General features: G+C 42.2%; 1 protein-coding gene across 2 annotated transcripts; it reads left to right on the top strand.

Annotated features, from left to right (window-relative positions):
• Positions 1 to 1,708: 1,708 nt before the first annotated feature.
• klhl14 (kelch-like family member 14) lies at positions 1,709 to 17,195 on the top strand. Of its 2 annotated transcripts, XM_068701998.1 has the most exons (9): positions 1,709 to 1,765; positions 2,691 to 3,591; positions 5,572 to 5,693; positions 10,516 to 10,605; positions 11,370 to 11,448; positions 11,848 to 12,038; positions 13,976 to 14,134; positions 14,755 to 14,912; positions 15,539 to 17,195. In XM_068701998.1, the coding sequence occupies exons 2-9, from the start codon at positions 2,714 to 2,716 to the stop codon at positions 15,677 to 15,679; spliced, it is 1,818 nt and encodes a 605-aa protein (XP_068558099.1). In that variant the 5' UTR covers positions 1,709 to 1,765; positions 2,691 to 2,713; the 3' UTR covers positions 15,680 to 17,195. The 2 variants fall into 2 exon arrangements, with proteins under 2 accessions (XP_068558099.1, XP_068558100.1); XM_068701999.1 differs by lacking the exon at positions 1,709 to 1,765.
• The last annotated feature ends 735 nt before the right edge of the window (positions 17,196 to 17,930 follow it).

Here is a 17,930-nt window from a genome sequence, read left to right as displayed (position 1 = left end):
GCCTATATGTGGCCTGTTATTGCTTGACGGTAGCGTGGTGTTGCTCTATTTCATAGTACATGAACAAACCCATTTATCCCTATCTGTCATTTCATAACTTGTGAGGTATCTGTCACTTCTGGTCCCACGGGAGTCCTGTATGTAGGTTTCTTTACTCTAATTGAGCTCTTTATTTAATTGACAGATTATAATTATAAGTAATTTCTAACAGTTTTTGATTGGTTTAGCAAGGAGAATGTTATTTTGCTTATTAGAAACCTGCAACCATCCCGTGTCAATCCCATTGGTGGTTAGAATTACCTGATGAGTCTTAATTTAGATGATATCATTACTGTAATCTCCCCTCTGAAGTATTCAAATGTCAGCACAGGACATCCAGACCAGACTGGAGGCACCTGGGGCCTTTAGCTTGTTGTTGTTGTTGTTGTTGTTGTTGTTTTTAGCGCTATGAATTACACCATAAGGTCAAATGGACGTTCGCATGAGAACAAGTCTTATTTCCATTGTTGCGATTCTTCGATCAGCTCGCATTGACAGATAAAGGTCAGTCTTGTTGGTGGAAGTGCTTCGCTGTATTAGACTCTAAATATCCAACCAGGACCTCCACATACAAACACGCTACTGTGCACTGGTGCTGATGCTGGATTAGGTTTCAACCCTTTGTGTTTGCAGGCCTGCAGCTATAGACCTCAGGCCGTGAAACTGAACTGATCAGACAAGATAGCAGATCATGGAAACGCTGTATGCTATGTTAGACTTGTTGTTTTGTAACTTTACATCACTTTGGGCATGGTGTGCGTATAGGGCGATGCTTGTGTCACATAGAAATGTAAAAAGGGGATTTTAATATGCTTTAATTCAACATTCTAAACAATAGTGTGGACATCGTGGTGCATGTGGTATTTATGATGCAGATGCAAAACTTGAGTTTGTGTCGAAGCACCTTCTTCTTCTTTTTTTTTTGAAGGACTAGCAGGAGCAGAATGAGATGAGGGGTTATTTTGGCGATGGAGATTAAGGCAGGGGCTTTTTGTCATTTGTGCGAGACAAGCCATTCATCCATCCAGTTCACAGCCAAAAAAAGGCTGGTCCCAGAAATTAGCAGTTTCAGCTCAGCAGCAAAGTCGTCGGGCTGTGAAGGCAGAGAGAAATTGACTAATTAGCAATGCGCACTAAAACTTGACGGTTCTCTCTATAACAGCGAGGGAAAGACTCGGTTTTTCTCCCCCTTTCTCTTTTCTTTCTTCCATAGATGTTTGAAATCGCAGTCATTTACGCTCGACAGTTTTTACAATAGCCTTGAGCCATAATTTTGCGAGTCTCTCCAGCATCCATACCCCTGCATGGTCTCTCTCCACCGGCCATGCACGACCGTTTCTCTCCCCAACCGTGGATTTCCTATTACTCTCGTTACGACTCACTGAGCCCCAGGCCCAAGGATAATGATGTGTTGTTTCTTGGTAGCATAATTTGTCACACGTATATTTCTTCTTCTTCTTCTCTTGCAGAAAGCACAGCTCCCTCTCACACACTCACACACTTCTTGTTAATTCAGAAGAACAAATGATCAACGTCAACAAATAACCTGAAAATAGTGACTTTATGAGTTGGAATCAATGGTTATTTGGAGACACCAGCGACCATAGACTTTAAAGGAAAGGACATTTCTTTAAAAAAGGAGAACAAAGGAACAAATTCACGTGAGAATATTGGGATCCTGAAGCTTACTTTCTTCTTTTTTTTTTGTGCCAAGAGCTGAAGTCAGGTAAGTTTGGCTCCTTCTCAGGCGAGCTGCTCACATCATTTAGTTGTGACAGGCGCTTTTAAGTGAATCCGGCGACAACGTTTGCAGCACGCTCGTGTCTTTTAAGTTTTACACACGTTACGCACATAGGAAATCGCTTTTTAACGAAACAGCAGACATGCATATCGCGTTTAACTTTACCGAAAGCTGCGTTTTCGGTGAATATTTTGCCGATACTCACGTCCCGCTCAACTCAGGTAGGCTAAAGGCGAAAACGCATCCGTGCAGCTGGCTGACGGCTCGGGAGACAAACTAATTGCTTTTGTATGACTCCGTAAATCTGTGCGGTGTGTAATGTCCTCATTGTGTGTGGCGAGTGTATATGTGTGTGGGGGTGTGCAGCAAAAGATAGGAGAAGGGAGAAGTGTTGTGCTGAATGCTGCATGTTATCCGTCCGCCGTGTCTCTGCTTTCCCTGATCCGACAACTTCAAACCGCGTTTACCGGGAGGAGAAGCGCCGCAGCACCTCCGTGTCCTCGGTTTTTGTGTTGTTTTGACAGCGCCCTTCAAAAAAAAAAAAAAAAAACCACCTCAGCCTCCATTTACAAAAAAAAAAAATCATCTCGAGTTGAGAATGAATAAGAGCGGCACGCTGTGGGAACTACTGCGGTTTTGTTTGTTGCTTTACGACCGTGAGCTCAAAGTTGAAAGCGACCAAAGCCCGCGTTGGATGTCGGTTCTCCCCGGTTGGCGTAATGGTGTGCCCCCCCCCCCCCCCTCTCCATCCCACCTCCCCCCCCCTCCGGACGGGAGATCCGTTCAATAACTTAACTCGACTAAATCGTTTTCTATTCTAATAGCTGACCGATTGCATCCGTAGGCTGCGTGTGTTGTGCAAAATACGTGACCTGAGGTAAATGGCTTGCATGGTTTATTTGTTGCCTAGGTGGCGTTCACAGTCAGGAAGTCATGTCCAGATCGGGTGATAGAACATCCACCTTTGACCCGACACACAGTGACACCCTGCTGCACGGGCTCAATCTCTTATGGAGGAAACAGCTGTTCTGCGATGTGACTCTCACTGCCCAGGGACAGCAGTTCCACTGCCACAAAGCGGTGCTGGCGTCCTGCTCCCAGTACTTCCGATCCCTCTTCTCTTCCCACAATGTGATCAACAATGAGGGGAGCAAAGGGGACCAGGGCAGCAGCGGGACCCCCTCGTCCTCTCCCGATGACAAGCTGGTGACCCCCAGCGCCAGGCCCATCAATAACCTGGTCCTCCAGGGCTGCTCCTCCATTGGACTACGATTAGTGCTGGAGTACCTGTACACTGCCAACGTGACTCTTTCCCTGGACACGGTGGAAGAGGTGCTGTCAGTCAGCAAGATCCTCAACATCCCCCAGATCACCAAGCTCAGTGTGCAGTTCCTCAACGACCAGATCTCGGTGCAGAACTACAAGCAGATCTGCAAGATCGCTGCACTCCACGGGCTGGATGAGACCAAGAAGCTGGCCAACAAGTACCTGGTGGAGGATGTGCTGCTGCTGAACTTTGAGGAGATGTGCGCCATGCTGGATGCTCTGCCACCCCCGGTGGAGTCGGAGCTGGCGCTGTTCCAGATGTCAGTCCTCTGGCTGGAGCATGACCGGGAGACTCGCATGCACTACGCGCCGGACCTTATGAAGAGGCTGCGCTTCGCCCTCATACCTGCTCCAGAGCTGGTGGAGAGGGTGCAGTCTGTTGACTTCATGAGGACTGACCCCGTGTGCCAGAAACTACTCCTGGATGCCATGAACTACCACCTGATGCCCTTCAGGCAGCACTGCAGGCAGTCCACGGCCAGCAGGTGAGGAAGAGACAAACATAATACAAGAAGAGAAACACACACACACACACACACAAACACACACACACAGCAGTGAGCTTCCTGAGAGTGGACGTAAGGTGATTAAATGCCTCCCACTTGTGAAATTGGAACAAATTGCAGACTCAGGTATTGCCCACTTGCACAAGCACCGGCCGCACCGCCAGTGTAGTCTAGACCATGTGGGTGGTCAGTCAGAGATTTGGGGTCTGGGGCCCGGTTAATGAGGATTGTGGGGCTCGTCCTGTAAAAGACTTCCAGCTGTCAAGGGTCTTGATCTACTCTGTGCTTCACTGTATCCATAATTACAAGGTTACCTCATGTTTCAGAGAAGAAGAAAAAAAAAAAAAAAACCTCGTTATTTCCTCACACATCTGTGTAATTGCTCTCTAATCAGTGTAGACAAGATGCAGCAAACTAGATAAAGGTTATGCGTTTGATGTGTAGCAACTCTCATGAATACAATTTGAAATGCTGTAATTTAATTGTTACAAGGATTACATGGTAATCGTGAAACAATTCTGGTATGAGTACAAGAATATCACAGCTATCCAGGATGCAGTACACTAAAACGAAATACAGTCGAAGGGAATTCAATATATTTGGGTATGTATTATATTTGAGGATTCATCAAAGAAGGGACACTTTGACAATGTTCCCTAAATCCAGCTTAGATAAACATTTCTCACTCACAAAAATAGGCCTAGCTCCATGTCTCACTGCCATGTATGTCCTGATCAGCACTTAAATAAGCAGGAGTTGTCAGTAAGTGTATTGATTGATGGTTCTGTTTTGAGTAGTAATGGCATCAGTACCACAATTATGAATTCACTGCATATGCCTTTTAAAGAGCAGAACATTTAAGCTGTGGCATTGAGAATCTCCAAATTTTATAATCAAATTTTGGCGGAAACAATCTCAAAATGAAATCATTTGTCTATTTCTGCATGATTCCAATAACATATCTATTCCCACATATGGGCTTGAATGAGCAAAGAATCAAGAATCCTCATAATTAGTTTCACATGCCACTGTTTCTCTCCTCTCAATTAATCACCATTATCTATGTCCAGGGGCTCATTTGCATATGAATAACCCCAAAACACTTCCGAGTGGGCCAGTAGCAGAGAGAATGTACCGAGACGACGGGGAATTTCCCATGCATGAAAAAGTAAAATATGAAAAAGGTGAACATGACTGGATATAAAGGCCAGCTGCTCTTAATCTTTTTACTGCTTATTGTGATTAATTGGTGGATTTGTGTTCAAATCCATTTGGAGCCAGACAACGGCCATTCATGTACAGTGAAGTGTTTGGCTTTTTGGTTATATATCGTATACAAACAGCAGGAAATATCTCTCAACCGGCTCAGAGATGTCACATGAATCATTGCAGCCAATCAAATGGAGACATTGTATGGGCAGGTTTATGCACTCAATTGCGCTTTTAGCCTCCAGCATGGCACCCTGCAGGATCGTCTTCACTTCACAGCTAATTGAAAAGATATCTTTAGAGTACAATAACCATTCAATAACACACCAAAAGGATGATTACGCTGTTTTGCACATTTTTTGTTGTTGCACATTTTAATAAACGCGGCCACATATTGCCTGACATGTAGCTTCATGTTCAGCAGTTGTAACCAGACAAGAAGCAGTTATTAATTGAATGCATGCATCTGGTTCTATTTATTCGTTGATGATATAATTCATACTTGAGCATTTTTGAGGGAAAAATAAAAAATACGCTGAGCAACTGCTGCTAATACTGTCAAAGTAATTATGTTAATTAAGAAATTAAAGGTGTCCAGCTTCAGGTTGAGCCTATTTTTGGTCTTTTGGATGTTGTTTTTTTTCAAGGCTTAATACCTGTTTTGTTCCCTGTTTCCTAACACACACACACACACACACACACACACACACACACACACACACACACACACACACACTTTTGACATTACAGAATCCGTTCCAATAAGAGAATGCTGTTACTGGTGGGTGGTTTGCCTCCTGGACCTGATCGTCTCCCCAGCAATTTGGTCCAGTACTATGACGACGAGAAAAAGACATGGAAGATCCTCACAAGTGAGTAGCAAAAGGCTCTGCTGCTTTCTTTCTTTCTTTCTTTCTTTCTTTCTCTCTCTCTCTCTTTTTTTTTTTTTTTTACCTGGGGCATCTTGTGTTAGTGGCTTTTATGATGAGGAAAAGTTGTTCCTATGGATGACTTTTACACAGGTTCATTTCCATGGAAAATGAGGGGAAGGAGTTCCCTAAATCCTTTAGGTAATAATGTATCACTATCACTTTTAATATAAGTTTTTAATCAGAGCGTGACTTCACAGCACTGTGGAGCTTCATGCCCGGTTTCCCTTGTTTTTGCTGAAATATGCTGGCAGGATGCATGATGAGATTTACTTGAATCTAATGATCTATTGTGGCAGAGAGAGAGAGAGAGAGAGAGAGAGAGAGAGAGAGAGAGAGAGAGAGAGAGAGAGAGAGAACACTAATGAATGACATCTTTCCTCAATACCTTCTTAGAGCTTAGCTTGATTATTCCCTCACATTGATCAATTTGTGAAATTGAATCACCCGATACTTACTTAAACACAGCCTGTTGACCATGTGCCACTGTTGATATTAGGTTTACATGAGGTGAGTTAGACGCCAAAGAGATGGTGGAGCACAGCAGCTGTAATGTGGATATAAACATTCAGAAGCAAATATCATTTTCATTGACTTAATAGCAGAAATAAAAGATAGACATATCCTTTAACCTGTAGGAATTCATACTAGGGAACAGTTTATTGATTTTGTGATATCATATTGAAAGCAAGTTGTCATAATGTCCCCCAAAGAATCCATAGAGAGCCTGTTTGAGGAGTTCCTGCACCTCTGTAAAGTGGACTATGCTCTTTTTCTGTCTCTTCGTCTTCCCTGACCTTTCAAGGCGCACCACTATATTGTTGTCATATTGCAAAGGTCAAACCAGAGCTAATGGTAAACCATATTTGTCCTTTGCATCATCATTGCCAGAGATATTGAGTTGTTGTCCTTTTGTTTTGGTTGGAGCCATAGCTCAGCAGTGTCTCTTCATTCGTACATATTAGCCATGGCTCTGTTCTCTGTCAGCTCGGTGCCGTGCCGTTTATATTTTTTCCCTTTATGGCGAGAGTTTTTTCTAATGAATCTGGTTTGTTTCTCTTGCTGTCTCTTAAATTCAGAGACAGTTTTGGACCTTGCTTCTTCCTCTGCTAGAATAGTGGAGCTACTCTAACATCACTTAGGCAGTAATTTGTTATTTGAGCTCATGTTTGGCCAAATCTGTCGGGGTGCATTTTACTAAAGGAGCCATGCATACACAACAGCCTGCAGCGCACTGGTGTCTGTATCGTCATTTTCCCATTTAACTCATACTCCTGGGTATAGACTGCAACAACCAAAAGGTCAGTGGGGATTTCCATCACTCAAAACTAAAAAGTTAACACTCAAATGGTCCGTGGCCAAGTGGAAGGACAAAACTGCAAAATCATCCCCTTAACACATCAGTGGCCATCTGATGTAGCCTCCACACAATGGATGTGGAATAGAAGATTATTAACATTCAATCATAACTTTTCAATGAGGCGAAACCTGAGAGGGACAGCCTTTGATTAAGACATTCATCAACACAATTTGGGGGAGAATCTGATCCCTCTCAGTCGGTGTCAGATAAATCTACTGCTCTGTGATTCCAGTGTAAAGTTTGCCATCTAGTGTACCCACAGCAGCGTGGACAAACACAAGACAAAGGCAGGCGCAGGCTCAGCCACAATGCCGGACTGTTCTCTTCCTCTCTTTCTTCTTCTTCTTTGTCTAATTCAACCCGATAATTAAATCTCCCACTTGGATGTGGACCTCGTCTACACAGCGTGGCCTAGAACAAAGGAATTCAGCTCAGTGGGGTGCGTTTTTGTAATGGCGTAGAAAGGCACGTCAGAGCTGGAGCAGCAGTGGTGCATTAGCTGTGGAGTCACTCAACCGGCTCAGACTGTGCCTCTGTCTATGCAGAGGTTTCTGACTCCCTCTAGTGAGCCCCAGAGCTCACTGTAGACTGGAGTGATGGCGTCCATCTCACAGAGGACGCGCTCATCCTGCCCTCCTACGGCTGTTCACCCCTGGGCTTAGTGGAAGATTCAGCGCAGAGGGGGGACAGATAGGTAGATTCATTTCTTTCTCAGGGCGTAATTCTGACACGTTACAGATAGAAACATAATTGATATGTTTCGTTGTTTTCACCGCACTAGGCTATTACAGTGGTCTCAATTATTGCAGCGCTCACCCCACTGTTCACCTGGATCCGAGGCACCTGTAGAGGCAGGCAAATGTCCCAAATCCTCCCACAGTACTCCTCACACGGCAGCCTGTGACATACTGTAAAGCAATAATCTTCTCTTCACATGGGTACAAGATGATTTTTAGTACGAGTACAAGTCGCTAGACATCAAATAAAGAGCCGCCCATCCGTGTCCTATATACTGCTGACTGAATGATAATGTAAATAGCATGTAAGGGAATTTGGCAGTCATATGGCACTCGTCTTTGAGGTGCACTGGAGGCAGGCAACCTAATCCCCTCGTCGCGAGATAAAGCTGTGTTCAGTGTATGTAGTATTAGTTCCTATCTGAGACTCCCATCCCATAGAGGACCCGCACATGTCAGCCAGCCAGAGTGAGATTGCAGGGAGAGGCCAATTGGAAAGGAATGAGATTCAAGGCTGTCTAATTTTGCAGCAACTGTGATCCATCAGGCGGTGGGGAGGTGACAGTGGAAATGACTGATGGAGACAGACAGGTGGGCTTTAACATTTCACTGATTTGTGCTCAAAAAGCACCGGGCCTGAGATTTATTGAGTGAACACGATCATGTTCATTATGACTGTCACCTAAGACCATTTCTCTACATCTCAATGGGGTCACTTCAGCAAAAGAAGATGGAGGAGAGGAGGGGAGCATAAAAAACATACACAAGGGAAAACCCTTCACAAGGGGTCCTGCTGCAGCAGTGGGCTTCTAGATGCTTGTGCCAACTAAAGATCCTAGTTGTTGGCCACTCTCAGTGTATAACTAGATGGATGGCTGCTGTGGGATCTTTTTAATACGAGATAAAGAGAAAACGAAAACGATTGCACTGAGATTCAGTCCTTAAAGTATTACTGGCAGGTGAGTTGTGTCTCCTAAAGATAATTAAATAACGTATTGGCCTTAGATAGATAGATAGATAGATAGATAGATAGATAGATAGATAGATAGATAGATAGATAGATGGATATATATTGTAAAAAAAAAAAAAAAAACAGTAGACTGTTTGCTCTGCTTCATATTTTCATTTGTTCCGGTTTAGGAGTCAACAGGCTTGATTTCCCACAAGAAATGACTTCCTGTAGATGGATGAATGGAAGGTTACAAAACAAAAAGCAGTGAGGAGGGGAAACCAATCCTGTAGCATTGACTCACACTGAGGGTTGAGAAACAGACGTCTGCCTGCGTCACTGTAACAAACACGTTGTGCTGTTGTGATGAGTACGTCGCAGATTTAATCAATCTTGACCTCACCGCATACAATGAGCGCTCCCTGTCAAACAATAGGACGCTCAGCGTGACGAAATAAAAATAGTCAGTGAATGAGGAAGACCGCCAGTACGAGTATTAAAACGTGAAGACGGGTGCTCTGTTAATAAGAACTTCATTTCATTTATTGTCCAGCCCATCAGACCAGCATTATATCAGGGATTGGCAGTCAGGTTCAACCAGAGCCTTTGAAGCTTTGTTCAGTGATGGGTCGTTGTAGAATTTATTTAAGAATAGATTTGATTCATAAAACAATTTCAACGATTATTTGGCGTTTTTTAGTACTTTAAATTTACTGTGAGGAACATTTAACGGTTTATGAAACAGTCTCACTGTAATCCTGATGTCTCAATATGACCTCCATCAGTCGAGACCATCAGTGAGGCGCTATTTCTATATAGTAGCTTGTCATTGGTGCCTTCCAGTCGGATTCCGCGCAAAATCAGATGAGATCCTGCGGGTTCACGAGAAACTCCTTCAGCTCAGATTCCAGCGGGGGCCTCTGGCAGCGACCAGCCCACCGCGGACAGATCCAGATCCGGCTTTGCTGCCGTCTTTGACCAGCGGCATCTCCTAACTGCTCCGCCGGTTCCCGCTAACAACACCACGCTGCTGGAGGCCCAGGCCGTGTTGTTAGGCCAGCTGGAGGGAAGTGAGGCACGGGAGAACCAGAACCAGGACTGCGTGTGGCAGACTGTCAGACCTTGCTGTAGTAAAATTAGAGATTTTCTAAAGGGACTCTGCCCAGAAACACTACCACGTTTGTCCACAGGGACCGCCAAATCAACGCAAAAAGGAAGTTCCTTGTAGTAGCTTTAAGTCCTGACAGTTATACCAGCTGTCATTCGTTAAAATGAAAACCTCAATTCCACGATTATATGTTCTTTGTTGCACTATGAGGCTGGAGATCACACTCTCGATAAACCTTTCTTTGTAACCACGTATTGTGTTTGTGAGAGGCAAATCTGTAATTATCAAAGAGTCTAAAGCTGTGGAATGAAAACTGTGTTCGAGGAGTATCTGTTTTATTTAAATCAAGTATTATTCATTTGGTAGGTTCTTTAAACTTTGCTTCAGCAGCAGTGGTAGGATTGGGGTTGTCCATATTGTGGCCTAAATAGCCGGATTTACATGACGCTCTTCATTGATTACCGTTTGATGACGCAGTGTCATGTCTACAATTGTATTCATAATGTTGTTTACAGTACATTCATGAGGAATCATGCAAAGGTTTTGACTTAAACTGCCCGTCATTTACACGTCTCACTGATTGACGCCTTTGCTTTCTCTGTCTCGTCTAGTAATGCCTTACAACAGCGCCCATCACTGCGTGGTGGAGGTGGAGAACTTCCTGCTGCTGCTGGGCGGAGAGGATCAGTGGAACCCAAACGGTACAGTAACACCGCCGAGTGTTTACTTAGTTTAGAGAGCGCACTAAGCCGGAGTTCATGCTAGGTCAAAACCATCTGAGTTAATGTAACACTTTCAGATAGTTTCAAACACTCGTCCGAGAGCCAGTTCATCTCTGAGTGGACAAACAACACTCCACTCAACACTTGTCAATAACTGGCATAGAAAAATAACTGTTGTTAGCAGTGAAATATTTTAGTTGTAGAAGTGTTAAGAGTGCTTGCTGTGAAATGGCTTTAACACGCCGCCATAGTAAGAAACAAAGGCTGTAAATGATCAAAAAATCTGATACTGTCCTTTTGTTCTTCGTCCACCGAGTATCATAACAATGCAGCGCTGCACGCGGTGAACTCAGTCGTGTTTATTTAGCTCCGAGAGTGAAAATCAACACAATACCAAAACACATCATTAGAGATAATTTAAGATGTTTTGAACAGATTATCCTCTAAAAACCAGATCACTCTATGATTGAATACAACAAGACTTCAGTCAGCGCTTGTTACCTCTAATGACGGTGAAAAGCAGCACCTCCTAACATTGAAACTCATTCTGTGTGGGTGGTGATTTTCAGATAATATGCTTATATTAAACCCACAGAGTCACAGTTGTGCATTTCATCGGTGCCGTGTAAAACAAAGAACTTGGCAAAGAGTTAACCAATTAGAACGGAGCCCTGCCTAAACTGTATCGTACCATAAAGACCAAGTCGCTGTCGTTGATCCTGGTTTCTGTCGCTTTTTTGCAGGAAAGCACAGCACTCATTTTGTCAGCCGCTATGATCCCAGGTTCAACAGTTGGATACAGTTGCCTCCTATGCAGGAGAGGTGAGTCTGTTTGTGGTTGCCCAAAGACAGCATAGGATGGTAAATGTGATGATGCACCAGGAGACTGACCTCTGGGTCTTGGAAGACTTTCATAAACATTATTGACTTCTAATTAGTCACATATAACGATTTGATGTTTTATCAGTTTGCATACAACCATTGTGCTTTGCATCTCTATAACTATGCATGTATTGTCTTTAGAATTTACGATTGTATAACATTCAATTAATGTCTTATGCAAAAGTAAGTCCATTATGCATAAAGAGAAATGCTCACAGCTGGTAAGCATGTGACGAGCACAGTCAATCACTTTGCACGCAAACAGTGGGAAATCCTTCAATACATGTAGTCATTGCCGGTTTAATGATGTTGTCTGTTGTCTGACACTTCCTTCCTCAGGAGAGCCAGTTTCTTTGCCTGCCGCATGGATAAGCACCTGTACGTGATTGGTGGTAGAAACGAGAGCGGCTACCTCTCCAGCGTGGAGTCCTACAACCTGGAGACTAACGAGTGGAACTACTTGTCGTCTCTGCCGCAGCCTCTGGCCGCCCATGCAGGAGCGGTGCACAACGGCAAGATCTACATATCAGGTGAGGAGAGAAGCTGCCACACTTATTACCCCGTCTCCTGTCAGGAAAAAGCCATTTAACTCTTTGTCAATAAGGTCTTATTCCTCCGCTACATAAAATACACAGAATATATATATTAAAGCTACTTGATGTTCATTGCTCAGCATTTGAAAGAGATAGATATATCCTCTAAAACGTTATTAAAATATAAATATTTGGCACAAAAACTCAAGAATATCAATCAGTAATCTTTATAGTCACAGCTAGAAAATGTCATATTAAGACAACGGTGACCACAGTCAACAACTATAAACACTCAAAGTACAGAGTAAAGCAGACTAAGTACGATTACTCAAGTACAAACTTGAGGTAGTTTTACTTTTTCCATTTTAAAAGTCTATTCCTCTTCAGTTTAGAATGTACTTTTACACCATTAGTATACTTACTTAATATATTACCCAAGGATAATATACTAAGTAGTTAAATTAGCCTTCAGCATGACTCTGTACATTAAAGCTCTGCTTACACAGAAATGCATCAGAATTTATAATGAATTAACTTACTATATGATAATATAACTCTAACCGTTTCCTTAAGTCTGAAAGGGTCTGAATACAACACATAAATCATAACACATAATAAATAGCAAAACATAAAGAGTCATGAGCTAAACTGTAAAAACAGCCACCACAAAGATAAAAGTGCAAAATATTCATGAGTGACGTCTCATCTTAAATGTTAACATAGACAAAATATTGCAAGCTGCATAATAACAAAGGACAAAAGCATCGAAGGCAATAATATGGTCGGCACTCAAAACAACATTGTCGGACTCACAATGGACAGTTCAAGAAATAAAACTAAGAATATGTCTCTTTTATTCCCAACATTCTTCTTTGTCAAACCCTGGAGCCTACATTACCCACAATGCAACTTGACCGCTCACATTTAGTTTTATTCTTTTAATTACAAATGTTTTAAAACCCGCTCAATGTAACTTCAATACAAACTCTATCCAATACTTCCAGTTCTTCTGAAATCTATAATATCTTTTGTTTAGGTGACTTTTAAATCAATCAAATACTCATCACACCAACGCAGAATGTCATACATCAAAATCCTCCTCTTCCAAAAGCTATCACTGAATCATCAGTGAATTTTATGACTATTGTGCTGTATTAGGCAGCACGGCAGTTATTACACTATAAAACTAGAAGAAAGGGAACAAAGGCGCCAACCTTGAGTGTCTGAATAGAGCTGGTTGGAGAAGTCGGCGCCGCCATTAACTCTGACGCACTGAGATCTATTAAAACAAAAACCATGTCTAGCCAGCGATACAATGAGCAGTTTTCTCTGCAAGCACATGTAGCTGGATAGCATGAGAAGCGAAGCAATAAATCTATAACTATTAATCTGTGATTTATACGCTTTACAGTATGTTATGTATGTAAGTTCAGCAATGAATCAACCCTCCTTCAAGGAGACGTGCTCATTTCCAGGTTCATGCTTGTATTTTGGGTTCTCTACGACAACATGTTTACATGCTGTAGGCTCCAAAGAACTCTTTATTTTTCTGTCTGGATACACCCGTCTCTGTCTGAAACGCTCCCTTTTATTTTCAACAGAATTGCGTTGCTAGGCAACAGCTTGGGCCCATGTTTACTTCCTGTCAGCTGCCGTCATTCACAAACACCGCGACCGGAAATAAAGCGGGACACATTTAGAATTGTTTACGTTTAAATGGTCTAATTGTCGATCGTTTAAAGGCGCAGTGTCTTTCTGCGCCTACAGTATTTCTACCACGGATTGAGAGTTTTCGATACTTTCACGGTATTTATACCAGCACATACATGTGTCGGTTTGCCCTTCAGTTTATTATATGAGCAGCCAGTGTGCCTTCCTTCGGTGTGAACTTCGACATAGCATTAAAAGCATAGTTCTGTGTTTACCTGTTGCAGGAGGAGTTCACAATGGAGAGTATGTGTCCTGGCTCTACTGTTATGACCCCGTAATGGATGTGTGGGCAAGGAAACAGGATATGAACACAAAGCGTGCCATTCATGCCCTGGCTGGAATGAACGACCGCCTATATGCTATTGGTGGAAACCATTTGAAAGGTAAGCACACGAGCGTTTCAGGAAATTAACAGAAAAGAGGTCAAGATCTATACTTTTTTTTTTTTTTTTTTTTCCTGAAAGAGAAGAGTGAAAGAGATGCTGCTATTATGAGCGGCTGACGAGCTTTATTACACCGTGCGACCTCTTTTATACTTCAGCATTCAAGGTACAAAATGGAGGGAAAAAAAGAGAACAAACAACTGAATTACAATTATGTGTTGTATTCCATCAGCAAAACAGAACGCCGGCTATTTGAATGGGAATCATGAAAAGCTGGAACTTGTGTGTCTCTTTTGAAATACTGTTTTTAAGTAACTCATTAGTCTGTTGAATGTGCAAGCTCCAATTTGCTTTTCACTGCTTTCACAGTTTCATATTCAGCTCATGAAACCTTAAGCCAGTAAGAAGAGCACAGAGGAGGCAGCTCACGCAGAACTACAGCTGGTGGAAAAGTTCATGTAGGAAGGAAGCCATCGCTCAGAGGAAGAGGCTGATTGCAAAAAATGTGTTTTCAGACACGCAGTTTATTACTGTAACCTGGCCCTACTGCATCACCTTTATGCGAGACACAGACGTACTGTCATCATTTGAAGGTATTCTTCTTCTTCTCTCACACACAGGTTTCTCCCATCTAGACGTGATGCTGGTGGAGTGTTACGACCCGAAAGCCGACCAGTGGAACATCCTGCAGACGCCTATCCTGGAGGGTCGCAGCGGCCCGGGCTGCGCCGTGTTGGGTGACAGCATCTTTCTCGTGGGGGGCTACAGCTGGAGCATGGTATGGATTCATTTAGATTAAAGGATATTCATGGGAAAAGTTCATGTTTTTGTTGTCATCAAATCCCAGGAAAAGACCGAAACAATGCGTCTGTCTCAGTTCTTTCCCACCCTGACTGTCAGGAATATATACTTTCATTGTTTTTTAAGTATTTTTCTTAAACTGAGTTTTTAGAAAATCCTACTCATCAAACAGGAATACATTTTGGATTTGTTGATATGGATTAAAACACATTCGGCTCACTAGCGAGTATTACTGGCAGCAGCATCGTGAATGTAGAACTGACACAAAATAAACTACAGTGTGATTTCATGGTAATGCAGGAAGAACAAGGTTTTTTAATAGTTTTTGGACAACAGTGGGGGGGTCTGCTGCACAGAACAATGAGCTCTATCTAGATTTGGCTACACAGACAAGACTTCTTAGAAGGGTCAGCTCACTGCAGGTCTTTTCGTGCAACTTGTTGACAAAAGAAAAATGTAGAAAATCCTCAGACTTGATCTTTAAAGTTGTCCCTGCTGTTTTTGACTACATGCAGTTAAAAGAGGTTTTCCATTCCACAGTTGTAAATCCAAACAGCGCCGAGAGAAAAGAGGAGAATGACTTGATTTTGTGTTTCTCCTCAGGGGGCCTATAAGTCTTCTACCATCTGCTACAGCCCAGAGAAAGGAACATGGACAGAGTTGGAGGGAGAGGTGGCAGAGCCCTTAGCGGGCCCAGCCTGTTCCACCGTCATCCTGCCGGCCTGCCTTCCCTTTAACAAATGACAACTAATCCGACGGAGGGGCGGTAGGGGGGGGGGGCAGCAGAGTGAATGGGAAGAGGACCATCGATAAGCGAAACGGTCGTCAACAATTTTGTGACAAACCCTCCAGTCAGACGACGGGGGTGTGTATAAATTATTTTTTTACAGGTTTGACCAGAGCACTTTCGTTATTCCCTACTGAAGGTTTGAAAAAAAAAAAAGAAAAAAAAAGAAGAAGAATTGTGTAACTCATGTATTTAAAGTCATCTGTGTTCTGAGAAATGGTCAGTTTCATATTTGATTTGATTTAAACTGATAGTAAGTGTTTTTTGGCTTCTCTTCTATAGCACGCATAGTGTTGAACTGAATTATAGCTTTCAAATCCATTGTATCTTGTATTCAGTAGAGGCATATTTCTATCACAATGCAGTGTTGTTTCATGGACTGACACTGGCAGAAAAAGTGATCAGTCCCAAACTGTCTATGGGTTTAAGTCAAACTAGGGCTGGGTGAGTTACATTAGCCGTGATGATCAAAGTGTATAAATATTCTGCATCACTCACGCTCTCTGGCTGGATTGTGCTCTTATCCTGCTGATGGATCGTTATGCAACTGTTTTGTTGAACTTATTTCCGTGTCTAAAATGGGGACATTTCCAGAAACCTTTCCTAGCTGCAGTCATTATTTAACTGACATGATATGAACAAAAAAAAAACAACCTACTAGACCTGCAAGCAGGTAGTGTATACTAGGTCCAAACACAAACAGGAGGACATTGTAAAAAAAAAAGACACAATGATCTCAATGAGGACGCGTCCACGTCACCCAGCCCTAATTTATAACTAATTATCTTAATAATTTACACCCAGACTGAAGTCGTGTTTCTGTATAACGTGACAGAAAAAAAATCTTGCCAAATGTTTGTGGCAACTATTCTTTGTGCTGCAAGCAGAGCAAAGGAAGTTTAACCATTGATTCTTAGTATTCATATGACGCACTAACGTTAAGTAAACGATGACGGTACAATCAAATTGTAATTGCTGGCCAACGTATTTATGGGTAGCATGTTTGGGTAAACCGATGGAGAGGACATTGGCTTGTTCACCTTTACAAGGTAATGCTAACGGGCCTGTTTATGAGGCCACATGGCATCATTGACCCTGATGGGATTTTAATCTTTAATGTATGAAAACCAGACGAGCATACAATGGTCCTCGATGCACTAATAGTGAACTTTTAATTCAGCATACAAAGTTCATTCAAATGTAAATTAATCAATGTGCTGTGTTTGAAAAAAAAAAAGAATTATCAAATGAATCTAAGTCCAGTCTAGTCTACGTTATTAGGTTCAAAAAGTTGACTAAATATCGATGCAGTACCTGTTGGATTCTGTAAAGATTTGTTGATTTCATTCTTGTACATAATCGCTTGCAGTGAAACATTTTTGTGCACTCAACCTTGGATTTATTCTCAAATCCTGTTATGTCCTTTGCATTTTAGAATATGAAAATAAATTGACTCTTGATGATTAAAAGACATTTTTCCCTTCTTTGACATTTTAGACAGAACATTAGCTTCACTAGATGTGAGCAGTCTGATGGAAGTCACAGAATGAACAGGTTTTCCTGCAGATGCTTCAGTATCTTTTAATACAAAGGCAAAGTTCTCCCTTATCGTACATCGTACTCTGATAAACTGACTTCAGGAATTCTCCAAAGCTTGATATTTAGATGAACTTATGACAGACGAAAACATATTTCTGGCATCAGTTTTTATTTTCTATCTTCTTGAAATGGTTTTCTGCCTCCAAATGAAATCAAATGAAACAACCCAAAGACACAAAATCATTCTGTGGGTGAACTGTTCACCACTCAAGTATAGGAATCGCTTTAATTTGAAGGTGTCATGAACCAAAAGCTTGAGAGCCACTGAACACGGAGGAACTTCAAGATCTGTGAAATAACTCGTCGAAATCATTAAAACACAACTTCACACTTTGACAGAATGAAGTGTTCACAACTCAGAAGGACGTTTAGAAATATTTGAGCAGGAACATTTTCCATTTGTGTTCCCTTAGTACTTAGAAACTACAGCTAGTTTGTATACTTGAGACTCCAGTACAGTTGTGTTGGCTGGACTGCAGCCCCTACTGTAATACCTAACAAAGACTTGTCTCCATACTCCATATATTATTAATAAATCTGACTTTAAGATTAAAGGAAAACACAACATTAAACCCAGCGGGAGTCTGTAGAATGTGAACCAGCAAGCAG

Source organism: Cebidichthys violaceus, unplaced genomic scaffold (assembly GCF_023349555.1).
Source record: "Cebidichthys violaceus isolate CVI_PGR_0920_01 unplaced genomic scaffold, fCebVio1.0.p SCAF_8, whole genome shotgun sequence".
In the NCBI taxonomy this organism is placed as follows: domain Eukaryota; kingdom Metazoa; phylum Chordata; class Actinopteri; order Perciformes; family Stichaeidae; genus Cebidichthys; species Cebidichthys violaceus.
Note: the sequence above shows the minus strand (reverse complement) of the source record. Positions and strands in the feature narration are given on the sequence as shown.